General features: G+C 48.5%; 1 protein-coding gene across 3 annotated transcripts in view; it reads left to right on the plus strand.

Annotated features, from left to right (window-relative positions):
• Positions 1–4,122: 4,122 nt before the first annotated feature.
• The window catches only part of STX8 (syntaxin 8), a 107,059-nt gene continuing 91,546 nt past the window's right edge, over positions 4,123–19,635 (plus strand). For 2 of the 3 annotated variants that reach the window (XM_076353601.1, XM_076353599.1), the window contains exons 1-4: positions 4,123–4,171; positions 4,729–4,828; positions 8,322–8,416; positions 10,138–10,248. In XM_076353601.1, coding sequence (XP_076209716.1) covers positions 4,155–4,171; positions 4,729–4,828; positions 8,322–8,416; positions 10,138–10,248 — 323 coding nt within the window. In that variant the 5' untranslated portion in view covers positions 4,123–4,154. Of the gene's footprint in view, positions 4,172–4,451; positions 4,573–4,728; positions 4,829–8,321; positions 8,417–10,137; positions 10,249–19,635 lie in introns of those variants that run through there. The other variant, XM_076353600.1, reaches the window with a different exon arrangement.

The raw sequence follows: 19,635 nt of genomic DNA on the forward strand, positions 1-19,635 counted from the left end.
TGGGCAGCTCTGCTCACCACGCCGCATCTGAAGGGGCAGGTGATGACCCCCAGCTCTGCTCCTGGGGGTCCCCACACTGCACCCCGCTCCGGTTCCCTGTGCCAAGGGGTCCTTTACTCTCTCTCCAACTCAAACCCTTTTGCCCAGGCTCTTACAGCAGCGGGTCCTGCTGCCTTTCCCCAGGACCTCGCTGGCTGCCTTCTCCTCCTTTTCTTTCTCTAGGACAGCAGATGCCTCTCCCTGCCAGACTGAAGCAGCTCTGAATCCTCCCACAGCCCCCCCGGCCGCCTGCCTGCTCCCCGGCAGATGCTGCGCTCCGTGCCGAGAGAGGACATGGAAGTCAATCAGGGACGGCATGAAATGAATCATTGCTTCATGGGTTTTTAATGGCAAAAAAATTAAATATGTAAAGGCTGTGCCGGCTCCGGACGAGCAGCGCAGCCGAAGGCATAAATGTTTCATGCTAACTGCCTGCGAGAGGAACCAGCCCGATTCGGATGTGCAAAGAGGGCTGGTGAGAAGAGCCGTCACCCCGGGGACGGAGCCCGCACCGGGGGGCTGCCAGGGCCAGCGGGGCTCCCTGAGCCGCCCCATGCTGCTTTGCTTCGTGCCCAGGACACTTCTGGCACGTGGATCCTCCTCGGCCGCGGCTTCACGGTCCCGAGCGCCCGTCTCAAGAGCATCGGTGCGCTCGAGCGGCAGCCCCGTCCCCTGGCAGGAGGGGGACGTGTCCCTGCTCCCCACCCCACCCCACCATGTCCCCTAGCCCTGCCCAGCCCCTGTGGGAGAGCAAATGTGAAACGAGGTGGTGCCTGGGGGTGCTCAGCACCTCCCCAAACCAGCCCCGGGGGCGGCATTGCTCCGGCGGCGCTTGCTCCCCATTGCACGTGTGGCTCCTCTTGCTCCTTGCTCGAAAGCTGCCCCAGCCCCAGCTAAACCGGCTTCGCTGCCGAGTCCGAGCGCTCACTGGGAGCACAAGCGGGTGTTGCAGCCGCCTGTAAATATACTCACGAGGATGCGCTCGTTATCGTGGCGTGCCACAGCAGTGTGGTAGCAGCCCCATGTTATGAGGGCAATAAAACCTCGCCGTCAGTACCTTGGTGCTGCTTTTCGGGCACCCATACCGATGTTCGTATCTGCATTGATTTGCGTCATCAATCGCACCCAAAAAAAAAGAGGAGAGGCCAAATCCTGGCGGATGGGGTGTGGGAAAGGCTCTCTGGGCTTGGACAGAGGCTGCTGCAAAAGCGAGGGCCTGCGCCCGCTGGCCGGTTACTGCAGAGCCCTTCGCAGCCAGAACATTGACAGTGTCAACACCGTCCAGCATCACGGCGGCTTCCCGGCAGCCCGGCCCTGCCTGCTGCTGCTGGCAGGGGGACGGGGACGAGGGGAACGGGGACGTCGGCATGGGCAGGGGGAGGCAGCGACTGTCATTTGGGGATGGGCAGGGACAGGGGATGGGGCTGAGGATTTGGAGAAGGGAAACGGCAGCTGCCTTAAGGAAGGGAAAGGCAGGAGCCGGGGAGAAAAGGCTGCGGGGAGCCCGTGGGGCTGGAGCAGCCCTGCCCGAGGGGGACAGCCCATGCCGGGCGTTGGGGAGGTGTCGGGGCGCTGCTGCGGGCGGCACCGCGGGGGGTGTTTTAAAGCGACCCTTGGACATCAGGAGCTGCAGCCCAGGGTGGGAAAGGGACAGGGTGACCTGCTGCTCGGCCTTGGGTTCATGTGGCGGCGGGGAGGGGAGCGGAGTAAGGAGGGGGGAGGGAGGGAAAGAAGGAAGGAAAGAAGAGGAAGCAGGAAGGATGGAGGGAAGACGGATGGAGGATGGAGGATGGAGGAAGAAGAAAGGAAGGACGAGGGAGGGAGGGAGGGAGGAAGGAAGGAAGCATGGGAGGAAGGGAGGGAGGAGGGAGGAAGGAGGGCGGGTGTGCTGCAGAGAGGTGCTAACCAGGGCAGAGAGCCCTAAGGGAAGACGCAGCACCGGGACACGTCCCACGCGGTGCTGGATGGTGCGTCTCAGGGCTCGGTCCCGGGAGCGGCCCCGCTGGGGCGTCAGGCGCGGAGGCTCCTCGTCCTCTTCTGTTACGCTGGTATCTAACGCTGGTGCAAAAACCCTGAAAAAAACTAAAAATCACCTTTTTCCATAAAAGACTCCACTCCTTTCTTAACTTGCGAATCACTGTAGTGGATCCTGGCATGCAATAACACGGGGATAACACTGTTGGGATGCAGAGTATTGATTCCCTCTTCCCAGCACTTGTCCGGTTCCCCCCAGACTTCACCGCTCAGAAGTAAACTGCTCTGACACTCAGAGCTGTTATTTCACAGAATTACAGAGGCTGGGAAGATTGCCTAAGCACTGAGCAGCTGGTCCTTTCGTTGGGCTGGATCTTTGCACCTTCCAGTGTATTTTGTGCTTCTCTGGAAGATGAAAAAGGGCTCCTGAAAAACCAGGAAGAAGCAACGGGCTTGGATGCAGTTTTGCTCCTGACCCAAGAATCTTTCTGCCATTCCCAGGTCCCTGAGGGTGCAGGGATACCCAGGCCTGGGGGACGCCGGCTGTGTCCCCGCGCTTTCTCTGCCTCCTGGTTTTCTCTGTCCCAGTTATTCTCCAACCCGCTATACCAAAGCTCCCCTGGCACAGTTTGGGTTGAAGGTTCCCCCGCTGCCATGCTTACAGCTGTATGCTTTAATCCAGACCATAATATTATTAATGCAATAGCAATGTACAGGTGCCCCGATGGCATCAAGGCACCTGGGTCAGGTGCAAGCTGTGTGCAAGAGACCATCAGTGCCCCGAGGAGCTGCCACTGAGTTCAAAGCTCGCCGTCAACATGCAAAATTGAAAATACAAAGGACTTCCTTCTTCCTCAGCAGCAAAGGCCGGAGGCGTGTGACACCCCCGCCCCGCCTGACGCCAGAGCCTTCGTCCCTCCCCACGCAGCAGCATTGCCGAGTGCACGCTGCAAAAATCCCAAATCCCCCCTGGGCTTTAGGAAAAGCATCGAATACTCTGGGGGTCTCAGCAGCGCCCCAAGAGATTACAAAGGTTTCCAAGGGGGCCCTGGCTGCGGGTTAAATGCGATGCTACGGGGATACGCCCAATGGAGGAGATGGCTGGGGACGAGGGGTTTCACTTGCCCCATGCTTGCGAGGGCCCTACGCCTCCTTCCTGGCCTGCGTTAGCCTCGGCCCACGGCGTGGGCAGCCGAACCCAGCGCCTCAGCTGAGCGGGCAGCTCGGGGCTGGCAGCAGCCCCATCTCTGCCACCACGTCTGGCAGCACTGAGAAAAGCCCAGCGGGGCCATGCTGGTGCCCGGGCCCCTGCTAGAGCGAGGCCCCCACAGCGCGGACACGGTGCGAGGGCCAGGGCAGAGCCGGGGACAGCTGCGGCTGTGCACCACGCACCTCTGCACCATGCACCCACCCACCTCTGCACGGTGCACCCTGCACCTTGTACTGCACGCCTAGCACCTCTGCATCCTGCACCTCTGCACCCTGCGCCTCCGCGTCCTACACTTCTGCACCTTGCACCGCACAGCCAGAACCTCTGCACCCACGGACCTCTGCAGCCTGCACTGTACAGCCTGCACCCTGACCTCTGCATTGTGCAACTCTGCACCACGCGCCCTGCATCTTTCATTGTGCACCTCGCACTGTGCACCTCTGCACCTCTGCACCACGCGCCCTGCACCATGCACTGTGCACCCCGCACCGTTGCACCACGCACCCTGCACTGTGCACGTCTGCACCGTGCACCCCGCACCCTACACCTCGCACTGTGCACCGCTGCACCATGCACCTCTGCACCACGCGCCCTGCACCCCGCACTGTGCACCTCTGCACCCCGCACCGTGCACCTCGCACCTCTGCACCACGCACTGTGCACCTCTGCACCGTGCACCCCGCACCCTATACCTCGCACTGTGCACCCCCCACTGTGCACTGCTGCACCCTGCACCTCTGCACTATGCACTCTGCACTATGCACCCCGCACCCCGCACCCCGCACCTCTGCACCCCACACCTCCGCGCCCATCCACCTCCGCTCCGCGCACCGCTCGCTGCGCCTGCGCACGGCGGGGTTTGGGCCTCGGCGGGCGCCGTCGTCAGCTGACCCGAGCCGGAAGCGCGGGGCTCTTCCGCCCGGCGGCGGCGATGGCTCCGGACCCCTGGTGAGCGCCGGGCCCGGGCGGCTCCGGGCGGGGCTGCCCCGGGCTGGCCGCGCTGCCGCCGCCCGCCCGCCCGCCCGCCGCGGGGCTCCGGGGCCCGCCCTAGGAGCGCTCGGCCGCCCGCGGGCGCCGCGAGCCGGGCCCGAGCCTGAGCCTCCCCGTGCCCCGGTAGCGTGCGGGCCCGCCGCGAACGCGGGGCTGGTGCCGCCGCGCCGGGGGAGCGGCGCTCGTTGGCGGCCTCTGGAGAGCCGTCAGCCGCGAGCGGCGGGGGCGAGGGCTGGCTCTGCGCGACGGAGCCTGGGGCCGCGCACCGCCAGGCCTCCCTCCGTGCCGTTTGGGGCGGGGGGAGCCCTTTCCCTCCAGGGGGCTTTTCCCCCCCCCCGAAAAGCTACTTCTGGGTAAATGTAAGAAGCATTTTTTGATGTGCTGCTGGCTCTTCCGCACGCTGTGGTAAAGCACAGGCGGTTTCCCTGCGAAGCGAGGCCAAACTGGGGTAATGAAGGTTTGGGGGGGGGGGGGGGCTCGGCGGCGGGGGGCTCAGCTGCCGCCTCTGTTCGCAGGCTCTCGCTGTACGATGCCACTTGCCAGATCGCCCAGGAGGTCGCTGAGAGGATCCAGGAGCGTAACCGGTACCAAAGGAATGGGGAGAGTTCGGCCAAGGTACTCCTCTGCCCGCAGCTCGGGGGGCTGTGGACGTTTTTAGCCGGAGTTTGCTTTTAACCGTTCTAAACGCTGGTTAAGCACTGAATTCGCGGGAGTCGGATGGGTGGAGGACGCCGTAGGCCCCGGGTTCCCAGCCTCTCTGGCCGCAGAGGGAAGCGGGGCGCGTTAGTCGAGTGACGTGGCCGGGAGCGCTGCGGGGAAGGGGGTGACGTTAGTCCAGGGACCCGGCTGTGTCAGGTCACCGTTGCTGCCAGCTGGGAATCTGCAGATTAAAAGTTAACGTTTAATGGCAGGAACCTAATATTAATGGTATGTTCTCTAAGGTTTCCCCAAAGAAAACAAGAATACGGTTTCTAAATTAATGGTAGCTTTTCAGTGTCACAAAAATAACCTTGGATTTAACAGTAATGGATCTTTTATGCACGCGATAACGCTGGTTTTACAAAAAGAGACAAGGAGAAGCCGTGGGAGTGTTGGGCACACGCTGCTGACTGCTCAGGGCTGTCGCTGCCAGGAACAGAACTGTTTTCAGAGATCCTGAATCTAAGAGATGTTGGGATGCACGTCAGCTTCTGCATACTCCTTTCTGTGTAAATATTGAACCGATGTTTTTTTTCCCCACAAGGCTGGCTTGCTTCCTTTCTGTAGTGGCTGTAGATCAGATGAAATATGAATTTTACGGCCTTTTCTAACAAAATACAAGACCAGAGTTAAATATGAATGAGAAGGAGAAGTTGGAGCTTACCCAGGAATATTATGTTCTCCACGCTTCCTGTTTAAAAAATAAAATAAAAAGGTTCTCAGGAGGCTGCTTTCTTTAGGACTGAAAGCCTCGTCCTTCAAGAAGCGTAGGAGCCTGCTTGATGGCACACCCTAGGGATCGTGCCTTGACTGCGTTAAGATGAAAATGCGTGCAAGCCCTTGAGTTAGTCTTTTATAATAATTTGCATAATTAAAACCCCACTGATTTATTTGGTAGACTTTGCCCCTCTTTATAGCAGGGTTGTAATGTCATGCGCGATCATTGACTCTTCTTTGCTGATAGCTTTTAAAATAAAATGTCATTTTTGAAGTGTTTCCTCTGAAGAAACGTCGAAGAAAACTGTGTAGGCTTTGTATGATAATCAGTGCTTTTTAATGAATGACTCGAATTTGGCATGAATTGAAAAGAGGTTTCAGAAGGCAAAAATAAGTGGGATTTGAGGGAAATAGTTTCCCTAGCTGTAGAATTGAGAGGAGTGTTTAGAGGTGGTGATTAAACTCCCTGCTTTCAAGATGATGAAGTATTAGAAATTGTGCAGATATACTCAAGCAATAGGAGGCTGACAGAAAGATTGCTGCTTAATCCATCTGTATTTATAGAGGACAAAGTTCTCTCTTGGCATCACTGCAATCTGTGGCGTGTTCCCCAAAACCCCAACAAAACGTTGTGTTAGTGTTGTTTGTAGCCTGCCTTGTACCGTAACTCTCCTAGGTTGTGTTTTGTGGAAACATTACACGGTTGCCTTATTTCTTCATAAAATCACTTGTTCCATGCCCTGTGTTTTCCAAGCGCAGTTTCCCTTTAATCCATTAACAGTTAAAGATGAATATTTGGCAGAGTTTGATTCTACTATAAACAAGTTTCCAACAATGAGGGGATTGTTTTCATAACAGAAATGCATGTTGAGAAATCCACGGCTGAGCAGTCATATATTCTATGACTCCTGAATGTTTCAACGGAGAAAAAGTCTTTGTACAGTATTTTCCTGGTAGGGAGAATGTAAACAAGTTTTTATTTTTATAGTATTTTGCCATTAGCATGGCTAAAAAAACTTACTGCTTATTGCTGAGCAAAAAATAGAGCATAAAATTTAAAATGGAAAAAAAAAAAAACCCAAACCCTGTAGGGAAAGATTTCAAGCCAGCACTTACAGTCTGTGAACTCTGCTCTATTGAGCTGATCTTAAATCTTCCACTGTTTTTTTTTTTTCTTTAATGGAAGTGAAATCTTTTGTTACAGCTCCGCAGTTTCTGGCCAGAGTAGCAGAGGGGGTCTGTATGTTAGATGACTTTCGTGGACGTGTATACCTTTATGTTACTTTGCTGTTCTGGGCTGATTAAATGCAGCATTCTCCACCTGGACAGGAGCGCAGGAAATGTACATGTGAAATGAAAAGGCCTTTTATTTCCTAATTGCAGAGCTAGAGGGTGTGCAGCGGCTTGGAACTTTCCTGAAAGCATTTATACCCCGTCCTGGCTTTGGAAACGGTGCCGTGGTGTTCGGCAGCTTTGGGTCTGAGGGTGGATTTTGCAGCGCTCTGCTCGGCTGCATACGCTCAAGACTGCCTCAGGGTGGTTGCATCTGCTTTCTGTCGTTGTGTTTGGTAGTGTTTGAGAACGAGTCTCGCTGAGTCAGAGAAATTTAAACTTCTGATGCTATCAGGTGATTTTTTGGGAACTCCCGCTCCATCCCCGTGCAGATACCAAGTGCAGTTTAGCTCTAGGCAGCACAGCGACCGTTCAGTGAGACCTTGGTGTCTGGTTGCTGCCTCTGTGTCTTCAAGAACGCAGGAATGAGAGTCAAAGCAAATATTCCTTCTCTGTTACTAGTTCATCACACAGAGCATCTGAGGTAGCTAACCATTACAACCCACAGCGAGGCTAATACCTTGTAAACAAGAAGCACATAAAGTCTTAATTAGGATGACTTGCATAGTTAATCGCAGTGACAATGTTTTTTCCCAGTATGTGCTACGTAACTGGAATGAAAAGAAAGAAGATTTAAGGAGGAAAAGCCCAGAGGATAATGTCAGCCTAACTTGGGAAGGGGTGGGGAGAGAGGAGGATTCCCGCAGACCTCAGGCTTGCTTGGAGCAGGGAAGAATGTGAACGACTTCACTATGTTTTTAGTAAGAACAGACACATCTGAATCTTGGGCGGGTCAGTTGTGAGAAAGGGTCGGGAGTCATAGGCGCTGCTGAGAAGGGAAACGGAGGAAATCTGAATTTCGCTGGGATCCTTTGTTTAAAGTCTGGAGGAGTTCAGTGGAGGGAATGTTTGGACCTATAGCAACCTTCCCTCTAATCCTGGGAGCTGGGAAAGAAACCTGGTGGCAGAAGCAGCTGACGCCTGTCTTTGTATTAAAGATCAGAGGAAAGAACTGGAAAACTAACTGGAAAATATTAAAATGTGCTGAAACATTTGCCCATATAAAGGAGTGTGTTTATAAAGACTTGAAAGAAAGCTCTCCGTGTTAAACAGCATTAATGCATTAGAATTGTGTTTGCGAAACTAGTACTATTTATCTCATTATTTTGTAAGCAGTCCAAACCAGTTAACTGTATCGTTCCCTTCGTGGCTCTGAGGCAGGCTTTCTTGGTTTAGAACCGAGTCCTTCACACCAGTATAGCTGAAGTTAAATATATTGTCACCTGCATGTAGTAGTATTAAATTTTATGCGAATATAACTCGGACCAAAACCAACAAAAATCTCTTTCTTCCCCTTCAGCTCAACGTGATTATCAGATCGTCGTTGCAGAATCTCGGAGAGAAGATCGATCAGCTGAAGGACTTACTGCTTCGGGCTGTATCAACACACCAAATGTATCTGTGTAAACATCAACTCGCTGACCTTTCTGTCTTGTGGGAGGGAGTGGAAAAATATGCTATAGTTGCTCTGCCACGCAGTTAGGGTTTTTCCCTTGTTCCATTTTTAGAAGACTTTGTCACTAGAACTTCGTCCGTGCTGCTGTTTAATATTTTCATTGCAGCTGTAGTGCAGGGAAGGTTGGGAGCCTGGGCATCGCCGGTACGGTGGGTGTGAGGCTGGCTTTGGTTGCGTTTGTGTCAGAGAGAAGCTTAACAAGATGTTCTGAATAATCTCAGAGCTGGCATCGTCTTGCCTGTGCGCTGTGCCGACACTGCTGATTGAGTGGCTGGCTTGCGAGCTAAGATCACTCGTCTAGCAGAAAACTCGCTAATCTGTTATTTTCTCTTGGCTCAGTCGCTGGCTGCAGGAGTGCCAGTGTTTGCAGAAAGGCAGGATGAAGCCTTGTTCAGGGTGTGGGCAGGGATGTGGCAGCCCTGACTTGGACTGACTTAAGGAGCAATGGAACTGCATCTTTAGAATGATGTCAAAACGCTTTAAAATATGCATTAGAAAAAAAATGACAGGTTTTCTTCTAGGAGCGTTACCCTGTGGCCTGGCTTGGATTTGCTGTTCTCTCCGTGTGCTGGGATAGTCAGTCAGGCTTAAGGAGTCAAAGAAGTATGTCTGTCTCCCTGAAAATACCCAGCAGCAATCTGATTTAATGAATGAATGTTTAATTTCAAGCTTACTATAGCAGAAATCCCTTCTAAGCACGGGCCCCCTGAGTGCTGCGCTGATGGCCAGGGGTAAGACTTTCCTGTCCAGTGAGTGCTTGAGAGCAGACGAGTGCTACGGCTGTGGCAGAAAACATACACAAATCTATTGCATAATCTACTGAATGGTACTTGGAAGAGAGTTAGTAGTCCTTCAAAATGTCACTAAGGTTAATTAAAAAAAGCAAACACATGTCCGCTGTCGAAGCCGCAGCACTTCAGGGCATCTTGTCTTTCAGAGATACTGCATGAGTTGTTTTTCTGCTGCATCAGTGGCTATCGGGGTGCTCTGCTGATGGATTGCAAATGGAAACAGGTGCTCAAAGTAAATTTTTGGTTGTTTGCTGATCACTTGGCTGCAAGCTACTCACCTGGTCTGTGTTATGAGCCTCCAGTGAAATAAGATGTGAAGTACCCTGCTGATTTTAAAAAGCTCTATTCTGTTTGGGCCTGCCCCATTTATATCATAGCAGTGTAAGCTGGAGGTCTTTTAAAAAGACTCGTCCTTCCCTGAGCTTACCCCATGCAGTACTGTTATACATTGTCAACGTTACAGAAGAGATCAACTGTGTAAGACTTCTTAGTAATAAATGAAAGAAGAATTATGTTGCATTTTGGAGGGGGAAATGCTATTCTTAATACTTATGCTAATTTGGCAGTAAATAGCCTTCCAGTTCTCTTATTACTTTGAGATGATGACCTGAAGATCACTCCGTGGTCACTGTATGAAACTTTTTCTTTGAGATATGTAAACTTAAACACATTTAGAATAACAACAGATTTCATTCAGAAACATGTGACCTATCCTTCTCTTAGATGTTACAGCCTTTTCTTGAGTTAAAATAGTTACTCTAGTTAATTTTGATCAGGAGGTCTGATTTATTTTAAGAATGTATAACATTATATATAAAATTAAAGTTTTTCAGCTTTTTTAAGTTTGGTCCTTAACCAAGTATCATCAGCACACAGCTGGAGGGAGACAGGAGGCAGAATTTGGTGGATGACCTTCTCACACGACAGAAACAACTTCAGGCATCTTACAAGAATGAAGGCACAGAACCAGATGTGATAAGGTATGGCATTGTCACCTCAAATGAACAATGTGATTTGTGCTTTGAGTATGTCTGAAGATAATGTTAAATGCATCCATTGAACTCATTTACCTCTACGTGTAGCAAACTGCGCTTTCATTTGGTTAGAAATCACGTGGGTTTTTCAGTGACAGTATCATATATGTCTACAAAGCTGGGGAGGATGAGGGGCTGGAGAGTTGCTTGGAAGAGGTAATACTGACTAAGTGATCTAGCAGGGTCAGTCACTGAGTCGGACTGATGGGTGCCACCGTACAAGGTCTAGGCGAATTGTTGGAAAGAAAACTGTCAGGATGAGGCTTAAGCTTCAAATGGTCCCCAGTGATCATATTGTGCAGCAGTCAGCGGGGGCCTTCAAATTTTAATTTCTGTTTCAGTATGACCTTCACAGCTGGGAAAAACAATTATGGTTAATAGCCTGCAGGTTGTGCTCTCCTTATGCAGTTCTTACATAGCCCCTTTCTAGTGGAAGGAGTTGTATTTGTCATCTCTAAAAGGTTCTTAGAAATAATCCATCCCTGGCGGTCTCTGTCTGATCAGGAAGAAAGGCAGAGCCTTTTCTAGAAGTGTGAAATTCAGGCCTCTTGCCTGAGTTAATAAATTATTAGCAGTGCATAAGTTGGGTTTGGTGGGAGGCATGCGGGTGCTGTGTCCGTAACATAAAAACCATGTTAGGTACAGACTTGGTATATAGTTATATAAAAAGACATCTTTTGCTGCAGATGATGTAGTCCTGCAAATTCAAATGTGCAGTGGAATAAGGAAGGATGGGTTGTTTCTAGTGCTGTTAATATCCTTTCAAATTTCATCCGTTTCCAGTTAGGTCAGCATCAGCTTTTGCCTGTGGAATTCCACTCACGAGTATTTGCTCCCTTTGGCTGTACGTCAGAGTTTTTGGTAGCTTCAGTTTCTGCATAAGCATGCATGTGTCTTGCTGAGGAGCTCCTTGCAGCTACTTTACATCCAGGAGCTTTTACGTCTCGCTAAAGTACTGAGTTAAAAATGCTCACTGAGCAGCAGAATCGAGAGACTCCTGTGAATTTGTTACACTTCTCTTTCTTTTCCCAATTCAAATGGCATAACCCACCCTCCCTTTTCTCCTTGTTCCTCCTCTTTCCCCCTGTGTTTTCAGTGACATCCCCACTGGTCAGGAGAGGGTAGCCTGGCTTCAGCCTGGAGCTCTACTCGTGCTACAGATGGTCTAAAGGCTCTGCCAATGAGCCTCTGTCTCTTCTGCCTCTTCATCTGTGTTGTAAAAGTTGATTTTTCTTTGAGACTCCTTTTTCTTTCAATGTCTTTAAACTGTCCAATGAATTAATTGCTGGAGGAGGGAGAGGAGAAAAGGGGTAGCAATGGCTAAGCCTTGTTCCTAAGCTGGTAGCCAGGCTACAGACAACAAAATGAAGCTGCCATTTCCTCCTTCCTCTGCAAGCAAATGGGTAGTAGATCTACCACCTTAGCACAGGATTGGGGCCGTGGTACGTCAGGATTGGAGTAGCATGTGTTGAGGGACAACTTCAGAAGTGTCCTCATGATTCACTGGGTGATAGGCTTTGATCTCTATTAGCCCTGAGCCAACGTTCATGCAAAAAATGAAAAGCCCCGCTACCAGAGAGCATGACTTACCTGTCTCCTGACCCCATGCAGGTCACTAAATACTGCTCTGTGTGAGAGTTACCATTTTGGCTAAATTCCAGCGCAGGTAATTGCATTTGCTCTTCCTAATTTTTCCTTTGCAGATTCAGGTAATCTTCTGTCTTGCAAAATGGTGCAGAAGAGAAGCGGAGCTGTAGTCTCTGAGTTTGCAGAGCTTGCTATATTTCCATTTCCGTGGTCAGTGAAATTACTCTCGAGCGTAGACTGTAATTGGTAAAACTTTGTTTTAAAGCCTCATGTTTTTAAAACAGTGAACATACATTCTTGGAAGTTCTATATGAATCACAGCCGTTGGGCCCAGGCACCTATTTTGTTGATGTGGGGGAAGCTTTAATGCAGCAGGCACAGACTTCTCAGGCCGGCTGTGGGGCATGCAAGGGGCCGTGCTCTGCCCTGTAAGCCCTGCACAGTGCTGCATGTGCGGTCTGGGTCATATGATGTGGCTGAGCAGAGCTTCCTCGCCTCTGCTGACCCATGGTGTAGCGAGATCTGCCTCCAAAGAGTACAAGTCTACTTCTCCAATATGGACATACGTATATTTTTTAAAAAATTTTTAGCTTGTGCTTCGAAGTGGCAGGCATTTTCTAATGTACTGTTTTCACTGGGCCTTTTCTGTAGCAAATACACAGTGTTGCATTTTATACATGCACGTGTAAGGTTACTTGTGGGAGGGAGAGCATTAGAGCCCTCCTGAGAAAGTTTCTCGCCTTTTTTGCAATGTCAGCCCTCAGTCTTAGAACAAAACTTCCTATGCTTTTAATTCCTCACGCTTTTGAAGAAATAGGTGAGCCTTTTTGCTGATGTTCTTTGAGAACCAGTCCCTGTTCAGCGCTGTGCTCTTGAAAAAGGCAGAGACAGTTTTGAAGCTATGGTACAGCAAAAAATTGGGTACCGGTGTGAGCGTTGTGTCCTACCATAGCTGTTGAAAATAAGATTTTGTTTTTTTCCTAGCTTGTTTATTTTGTGTATCTTGGAGCAGGTATGAGACACTCAAAGTTTAACTGAGTTTTCTGTATTCACGTGTGTATTCATGCTTTGTGAGGGTCTGTTCAGTAACATGGCGTAGAGGTTGGTTTCTGCTTGCTTTTGTTCTCCGGTGCGCTGTTTGGTACAGCCAAAGCATGTGTTTCACTTTATGGTTTGTTGTCTTTGCGTAACCAGGCGTTGTCCATGCAACACCTGCTGCGGATGGTAAAACTGTAGACTTCGATCGAATCCATTAATTGTTCTAGGTTTGGCATTCTCCAGTGTGCAGTGAAAATCCAGTTGATGCATTGGTGCTGGCTTTTACATCTATCGCTGAGTCACCTGAAACATGTAAAATAGCAAGTAGGCAAAATGTCTATGGGGACTGATGGTATGAGAGAGCTCTTGTGTGTCGCCTGCTCTGAGCAGTCCATAAACTGATCCAACCTTCTGAAGCGTGGCCGTCCCTGCTGTGGCAGGGCAGCGTTGGCATGTTTCTGCCATGGAGCAGACAGAGGGCGAGGATTCAACGTAGAGCTGCCCTGGTGTGAAGGTATCGAGGCAGATGGGAGGAAAATATCAAAATCCCATGATCATTTCAAGCTCCGTTAGAAATGATCAGGGAAACCAGTATTTTCCGACACAAGATAACATCAGAGACAGTATTTATTTGCTAGCGTTGCAAGGCTTGAAGTTTTGTAGTTCTCTTAACGTCTTTAATTAAAAATGGATAAAACTACGCCAACTATTTTCTGCCTGGTGAATTCACAGCCCTTCCATATTCTCCCTTGTAGGTCTTGTTTTCAGTGGTACGGGCAGAGACGTAGCCAGGGCCTGAACCTTGTGCCAGTAAATCAAACCTTTCTGTCTTGCCTGAGCCTGGCCCGCAGGTAGGTCGGTAGGGAAACCAGTATTTTCCAACACAAGATAACATCAGGGACAGTATTTATTTGCTTGTCTCCCCTGCCTGCCATGCTGCTTGTAGGGACCGAAGACAACAGCTTCTCCTAGGGTTAAGCTGCTATTTACAGCACTGGGTTTCTCTAAAATTGTTGCAGGCTTCAGGAACAGCCTGCTTTGGATTTCAGTAGGTGGCGAAGGGCACTCTTCAGTGTGTCTGAAGTCTGAAAGTCAGCTTTTCCCACTGCATTAGAAAAATCAGCACATGTTGTTTGATTAAGTTCTAGCGGTGACACTTTTCTCTGGTTTTGTATTGGTTTTCCGTATCTAATCCATCTCTGATGTGACAGCACACATTTTCAGAAGTCTTTTTCTTTCCAGCAGTCACTCCTTTCATTAACCTTCTTGCACCACTGATCACATATTTATTGTCCCCATGGCCTATAACTGTGAAGCTTTTACTAGAATTAATCTTCGTTTATATTTGGTCACCATTCAGTGAGTTTTACATCCTTTGATAACTGCTGTAAAGCTATTTCTGATTGTGAAGTACAGTGGCCTTAATGCTCTTAGTATTTATCCTAACTGACAACTTGGGCCAGACCACAGGGCAGGACACTACATTACTTTGGTATAGCATTAGTTTACCTTCCGGCGTTGTCGGCCTTAATTAAGATGCAACTGGAATTTTCCAGGGGAAAGGTTGTACTGTTTATGTGATTCCGCTTGAGCAGGGTCAGTTAATTTTTCTTTAATTGGTTTTCAATAGGCAATTTCAGTGTCTTCTCCCCTCTTTTCTCCTTGGAAGGAGATCTGTGCAGGTTATTCTAACAGAGACTTTAATGGAGTAGAAATCCCCATGGTTTCACACTATTTGAAAGCAAGAAGTGAAAAAAGCAACTAGAAATGTTGACTTTCTGGAAATCACAATATCAAAATTTTGTGAGTCTTCAAACATTTGTGGAGACAAAAGAATCAAGAATATTCCTCCTCCTGCCTGGCCAGGTAGTCAGTATGTAGAAGTATATGTCGATCACCAGTGAATAAATAAATTGCGTTGTACTTTGACATGCTTTTCTTGGTTTCTCTTGGAATTTCTCAAAAATATAGGAAACTTTTGATAGCTGTGGGACACAAACACTTTAAGTAATAGCTACCCTAGATAACTTTTAGAAGAGTTCATGTTCTTTTTTTTTTTAATGTGGGTTACCATTTTTTCTGCTTAAATACTTTTCTGTCAGATGTAGGGCATTTAGGTCTTATTCCAAACAGGCATTTTGCCTAATGCCAAATAGGCATCGAGTGCCCGACTTTAATCAGTAAGCCATTAGATGCTTAAATGTTTTTGTGAATCTGGCTGTTGTTCATGGAGGAGCAAATGCTCTTTGGAAAGTAAGATTAAAAATAGTTGTTTAGGTGCCTTTAAAACTCCTTTGTGCTCTCCTTCCTCCCTACCAGTTACTGTTGGAAGCCCTCCCGGCTGCAGCTACGGCGTTCTGACGTCGGATGCGATCAGCCTTGGGTCTAGGAGATCGATGGAAAGGGTGGAAGAAGAGGTGAAACGTCCATCCAGAAACCCATGCTCGAGAACCTCTGAGGCTTGAGTCATAAGATCAACTCTGGGGGCTGGGGCAGGATTTTTTACACCTGTCTTTTGGCCATGTAGTCATGAGCCAACATGGCTGTAAGTGTCTGAACAACCTCCTCATCCACTAAACTGTGTCTCTGTACTTGGGTCATCTCCCATCGTACCACTTGTCACCTGGAAGCACTCTATAGGTTACAGCGTGCGCAGACGTGAGTGTGTCCTCACGCAAGCAGCAGGTACAGTGCCTGTTAAAACCCAAGGGTGGTTGTGCCCATCCCAAATTTAAGGCAGATTCCAGTAAGATAGTGAAGTCTCCTCAGTTTGGTCTGTGTTCAAGGAACAGTTTGCACCTCTCTTCCTTCAGAGCATACCAGAGGTTCCTTAAGGACCTCGCTGAAGTCAGGGCTGTGGTTATGAGGAAACTGCATATACTTGCATTTATAAGGAATAGTAAAGAATGGATGTTTAAACACAACAGAGAAAAGTAAGTCAAACCCCATAATTTTAGGCATTGTGCTTCAGGTTGTGCCTGCATGCCTGTTATTAAAGCTTATTGCTCATTAGCCTCAGGAAAAAATGTCAGTAGGAGGGCAGCTTTCAAGACTGAGCTCCGTGCTTTATGTTTTGCCTCCTAAGTTTGCTCAAAACTACCAGAAGTTTCCTGCCCAAGGTTGCTTCTCTACCAGCAGTGTCCCTCTGTTACTCTGGCGTGGGTGTGCTGGGTCTGTAGTGAGAACCTGCTTGGAGGCTCACGTTCCCGTTGCTTGGGGTCAGGCAGACTTCAGCTGCCGCGCAGAGAGCAGAGGTTCAGGCGTGAACTTAGTGCTGTGTCTTGTCCCGAAAGTAGCCCTCTGAATGGCACCGAGGGGGGAGTCCATCGCCTCGGGTGTGGAGATGCGAGCTGCAGATGACAGAGTTGTTGATCGTTTTGTGAACAGGACAAATAGTCTCACAGGAGTAGATTTGTCCCTTCACCTCTTCTCTGGATGTAATTATACAAGATGCAGCTTCTTTGTAGAAAGAATTCTACATAATTCTCTGATTCCTGAGGAGTGTAAGTGGGCTGTAGAGGCAAGACTGTTTTGATGAGGACTATATAGGCTGTTTTATAATATATTTTGTATTGTGATGTCCAATCTTGCATAGAAAGTAAGGGATGGTGTAGAAAGAAGATGGTAATGTTTGATAGCAGGATTAATCTCTGATGGAAATGTTTATCGCGGTGTATATTTTGAGGGTTTGCGTAGGAAAGTGAGACTGCTGTGAAATAAAATGTGAGTGTAAATGTTGTTATAAAGGTAACCTTCCCTGGGGACGCTTACCCTGGTGTAAGGGTAACAAGCGGTTCTTGTGGGGAAGTCTCTACCTGGGAAGGTACCTGGAGGGGATTTGGAAGTGCTTGTGCTCATGTGGCTTCTCTCTGTGTAGTTTCTTGCCACCATTCCACCACCCAGACACTCAGCGTTTCAAGTGAACGTGTTATTCCAGGATAAGTGTGCCTGTACAACTGTGCAGACACGCTTGCAGCTTGTTGCTTGCTTTGTGCTGCTCCTCCGTGGGCACCTGCTGTCCTGTACGAGCACAAGGTGGTTGGGAGCTGCTTGTTCTGCCCTGCGAAGCTGCCGTCGCTACGTTGTGGGCAGGAGTTAGTGATCCTGGAGGTGCTGCAAAGTAGCTGTGTTCTGCACATCGGCTGTCCGGCATCCCGTGTGCTAGCTGGCTTCTGCGGCTTCCAGTCATTGAAGCCAGTGGGACCAGTTAGCTGAACCGCAGGTAAGTGGTGTCAAGAGCAACACGACATTTCCTTGAACATGAGATAGGCTGCTCTTTGTTCTTGTGCTGGTGGAGCTGGAGAGGTCCTCTGCCAGCTGCAGGGAATGCTGCCCCTTCTGTAGGCTTCCCGTTGGGAGCGGTTCTTGTGGGGAAGGCTCTGCCTGGGAAGGTACCTGGAGGGGATTTGGAAGTGCTTGTGCTCATGTGGCTTCTCCTGTTTTTTTTGGAGGGCAAAGAGCTTTTGTTTTGTATGTTGAATTTGTACTTGTTTTATTTACTAGCTTGGAGCTTCCTAAAATACACAGCCTGCCAGTGTGAGCAATTAAATTGTAAGTGAGAGAATACCCCCGCTTCTTCGCCATTGCCTTGGAGATTGACCTGTGAAGCCAAGCTAAGGTGCTCTGGGCACTCAAAGAGCCCCACTGTACGACTGTGTATCGTTAAGGGAATGTTCAAGTGATCATCCAACCAATTGTCATATGACCCAGGTTTTGTTTAAAATTCAGTCTTGCTGATCAGTCTTCTAAAGCCGTAAGCCTTGATGTGTGGCCTTGGTCTAAAGTAAGTGCTGGTTGACTAATCTAAGTTACTTGGGAAGTTTTATAAGAATTATCAGTGAAACAATGCCTTCTGGAAGATAAGCCCTCCCTTGTTAAGCAGTGACATAGCTCCCTGATTTTAAACCCCATCATCTTTTATACTTGGGCGCATTGCTAAGCCTCGTAATTAGTTAAATCTGCTCCTATAATCAAAAGCTATCAGCACACTCCACTGCTCTGTGACGGTTTCAAAGATTTACGTGATTAACTTGGCGGAGGCAGTGGGTGGCTAATTGGATAAGCTTTAATCTTCACACCACCAAAGCGAAACATGGTAAGATCAGAGGAAGTAGGAAGTTATGCTGTGTTGTGTGGGAAGGTAGTTACCAAACATGTCAAAAAGATTATTGTAACGAGCAGACCAGTTGTCATGACCCAACCTACAAGAATAGGGCAGATTATTAGGGGGGAGGGAGAGAGCGAGTGGTGCAAATTATTTCAAATTTGCTTGCCTTGGCTTTTTTTTTTTTAACAGGCAGAAATAGCTGTGCTCTTTTTAGCAAGCAAAGAGCTTTGTTCCGTTTGCTTTATTTAAGTAATTTTGTCAGATGTTGTTAACCCTAGATTTTGTGTGCTTGCTAATTGAACTGCTGAACTGGGTGAACTGTAATGATCTTTGCATCTTCAGAAGTGTTCCATTGTGTTTAGGTTTGTGAAACTGCTGGCAGTCGTTGTGAGGCTAGAAAATACAAGAGTGTGTTTAATCGCCCAAAGCAATGAAGAAAGCTAGGTAATGTGTAAAACTGTGTTTCAGGTGTGTGTATTTTTGTCTAAACAAGCCTGATTCCCTACCTCGATAAATTCATGTAAGTTTTAATGGAGGTGCAAAGGACTGGAATACAGAAGAAGCCCAGCTCCTCTCTTTCAGAGGTTGCCCATGATGGCCAGCTGGTCGCTGGCGCAGCGGGGCAGTCTGGGTTCTGCTCTGGAGTGGTGCTTCAGCATCGTCAGGATGGTTAAGTGAGATGTTGTGATTTACAATAAGCGCTTTTTAGTCCTGTAGCAAAAAAAATTCCTTTTTTTTTTTTTCTTCTGAGAAATCCATTACCTTGAGATGAAGTTGAATGAATATGTTAAAATTTTAAGTGAGAAGAAGTTAAGTGTTCTCGGATTTAACTGGCTGTGAATGCGATATGAAGTGTGCAGTGCGCTGCACACAGACGAGGGCCTGTGGATGGCCCAAAACTCACGTGGTGGAGATGAATTATTTTTCAGCACTGTTGATTCATCTCACGGCCAGGAGATGTCTCTAGTTCGCCATAATTCCTCAAGGAACTCCTAGAGACAAGTTCTGGATTTTGCTTGAACGCCCTTGCTGTAAGACTTCAGTCATCCCTCCGCGGAGCTGGACCCCGTATCGGCAGGGTGTGTTAACTCCTCCTAGCTCCACTGGTACTTGTGCAGAGTTAACTCCTTTTGATACAGGGTTTTGACCACAAAATGATTTCGAACATATGTGCGTACCATACAGCGTTTCAGTATATCTCACAGAGAAGGGACCTGGACTCAATTTAAAAAAAAAAAAAAAAAATTTAGGTCTTCATGTAATTAAAAAATTGTGAGAATTTGAGAGATCCTAAAAATGCTCTCTGTTCTTGTTTTGTTTGTGGAAGTGCTTTGGGAAAGAACAGGGCAAAGGTAAAATGAGAATAAAATACAGACTTTAAAAAAAAAAAAGCAAAGCAGAAAGCAAAAACTATTCCTTCTGTACTGCTCTTGAGGAACCGATCTTATGATGACTCTTACCCCAAATCTGAGTTTTGGGTTCAAGTGGCTCACAGTCTGCCATAAATGTTTTTCTTGTAGGAGAAACCAATGAAAAGCTGAAAGGCGGAAACCAGAAATCTGGTATTGAGAAAAATATTTCAGTGGCATTTCATTTACTAC

Source organism: Aptenodytes patagonicus, chromosome 16 (assembly GCF_965638725.1).
Source record: "Aptenodytes patagonicus chromosome 16, bAptPat1.pri.cur, whole genome shotgun sequence".
NCBI classification, from domain to species: Eukaryota; Metazoa; Chordata; class Aves; order Sphenisciformes; family Spheniscidae; genus Aptenodytes; species Aptenodytes patagonicus.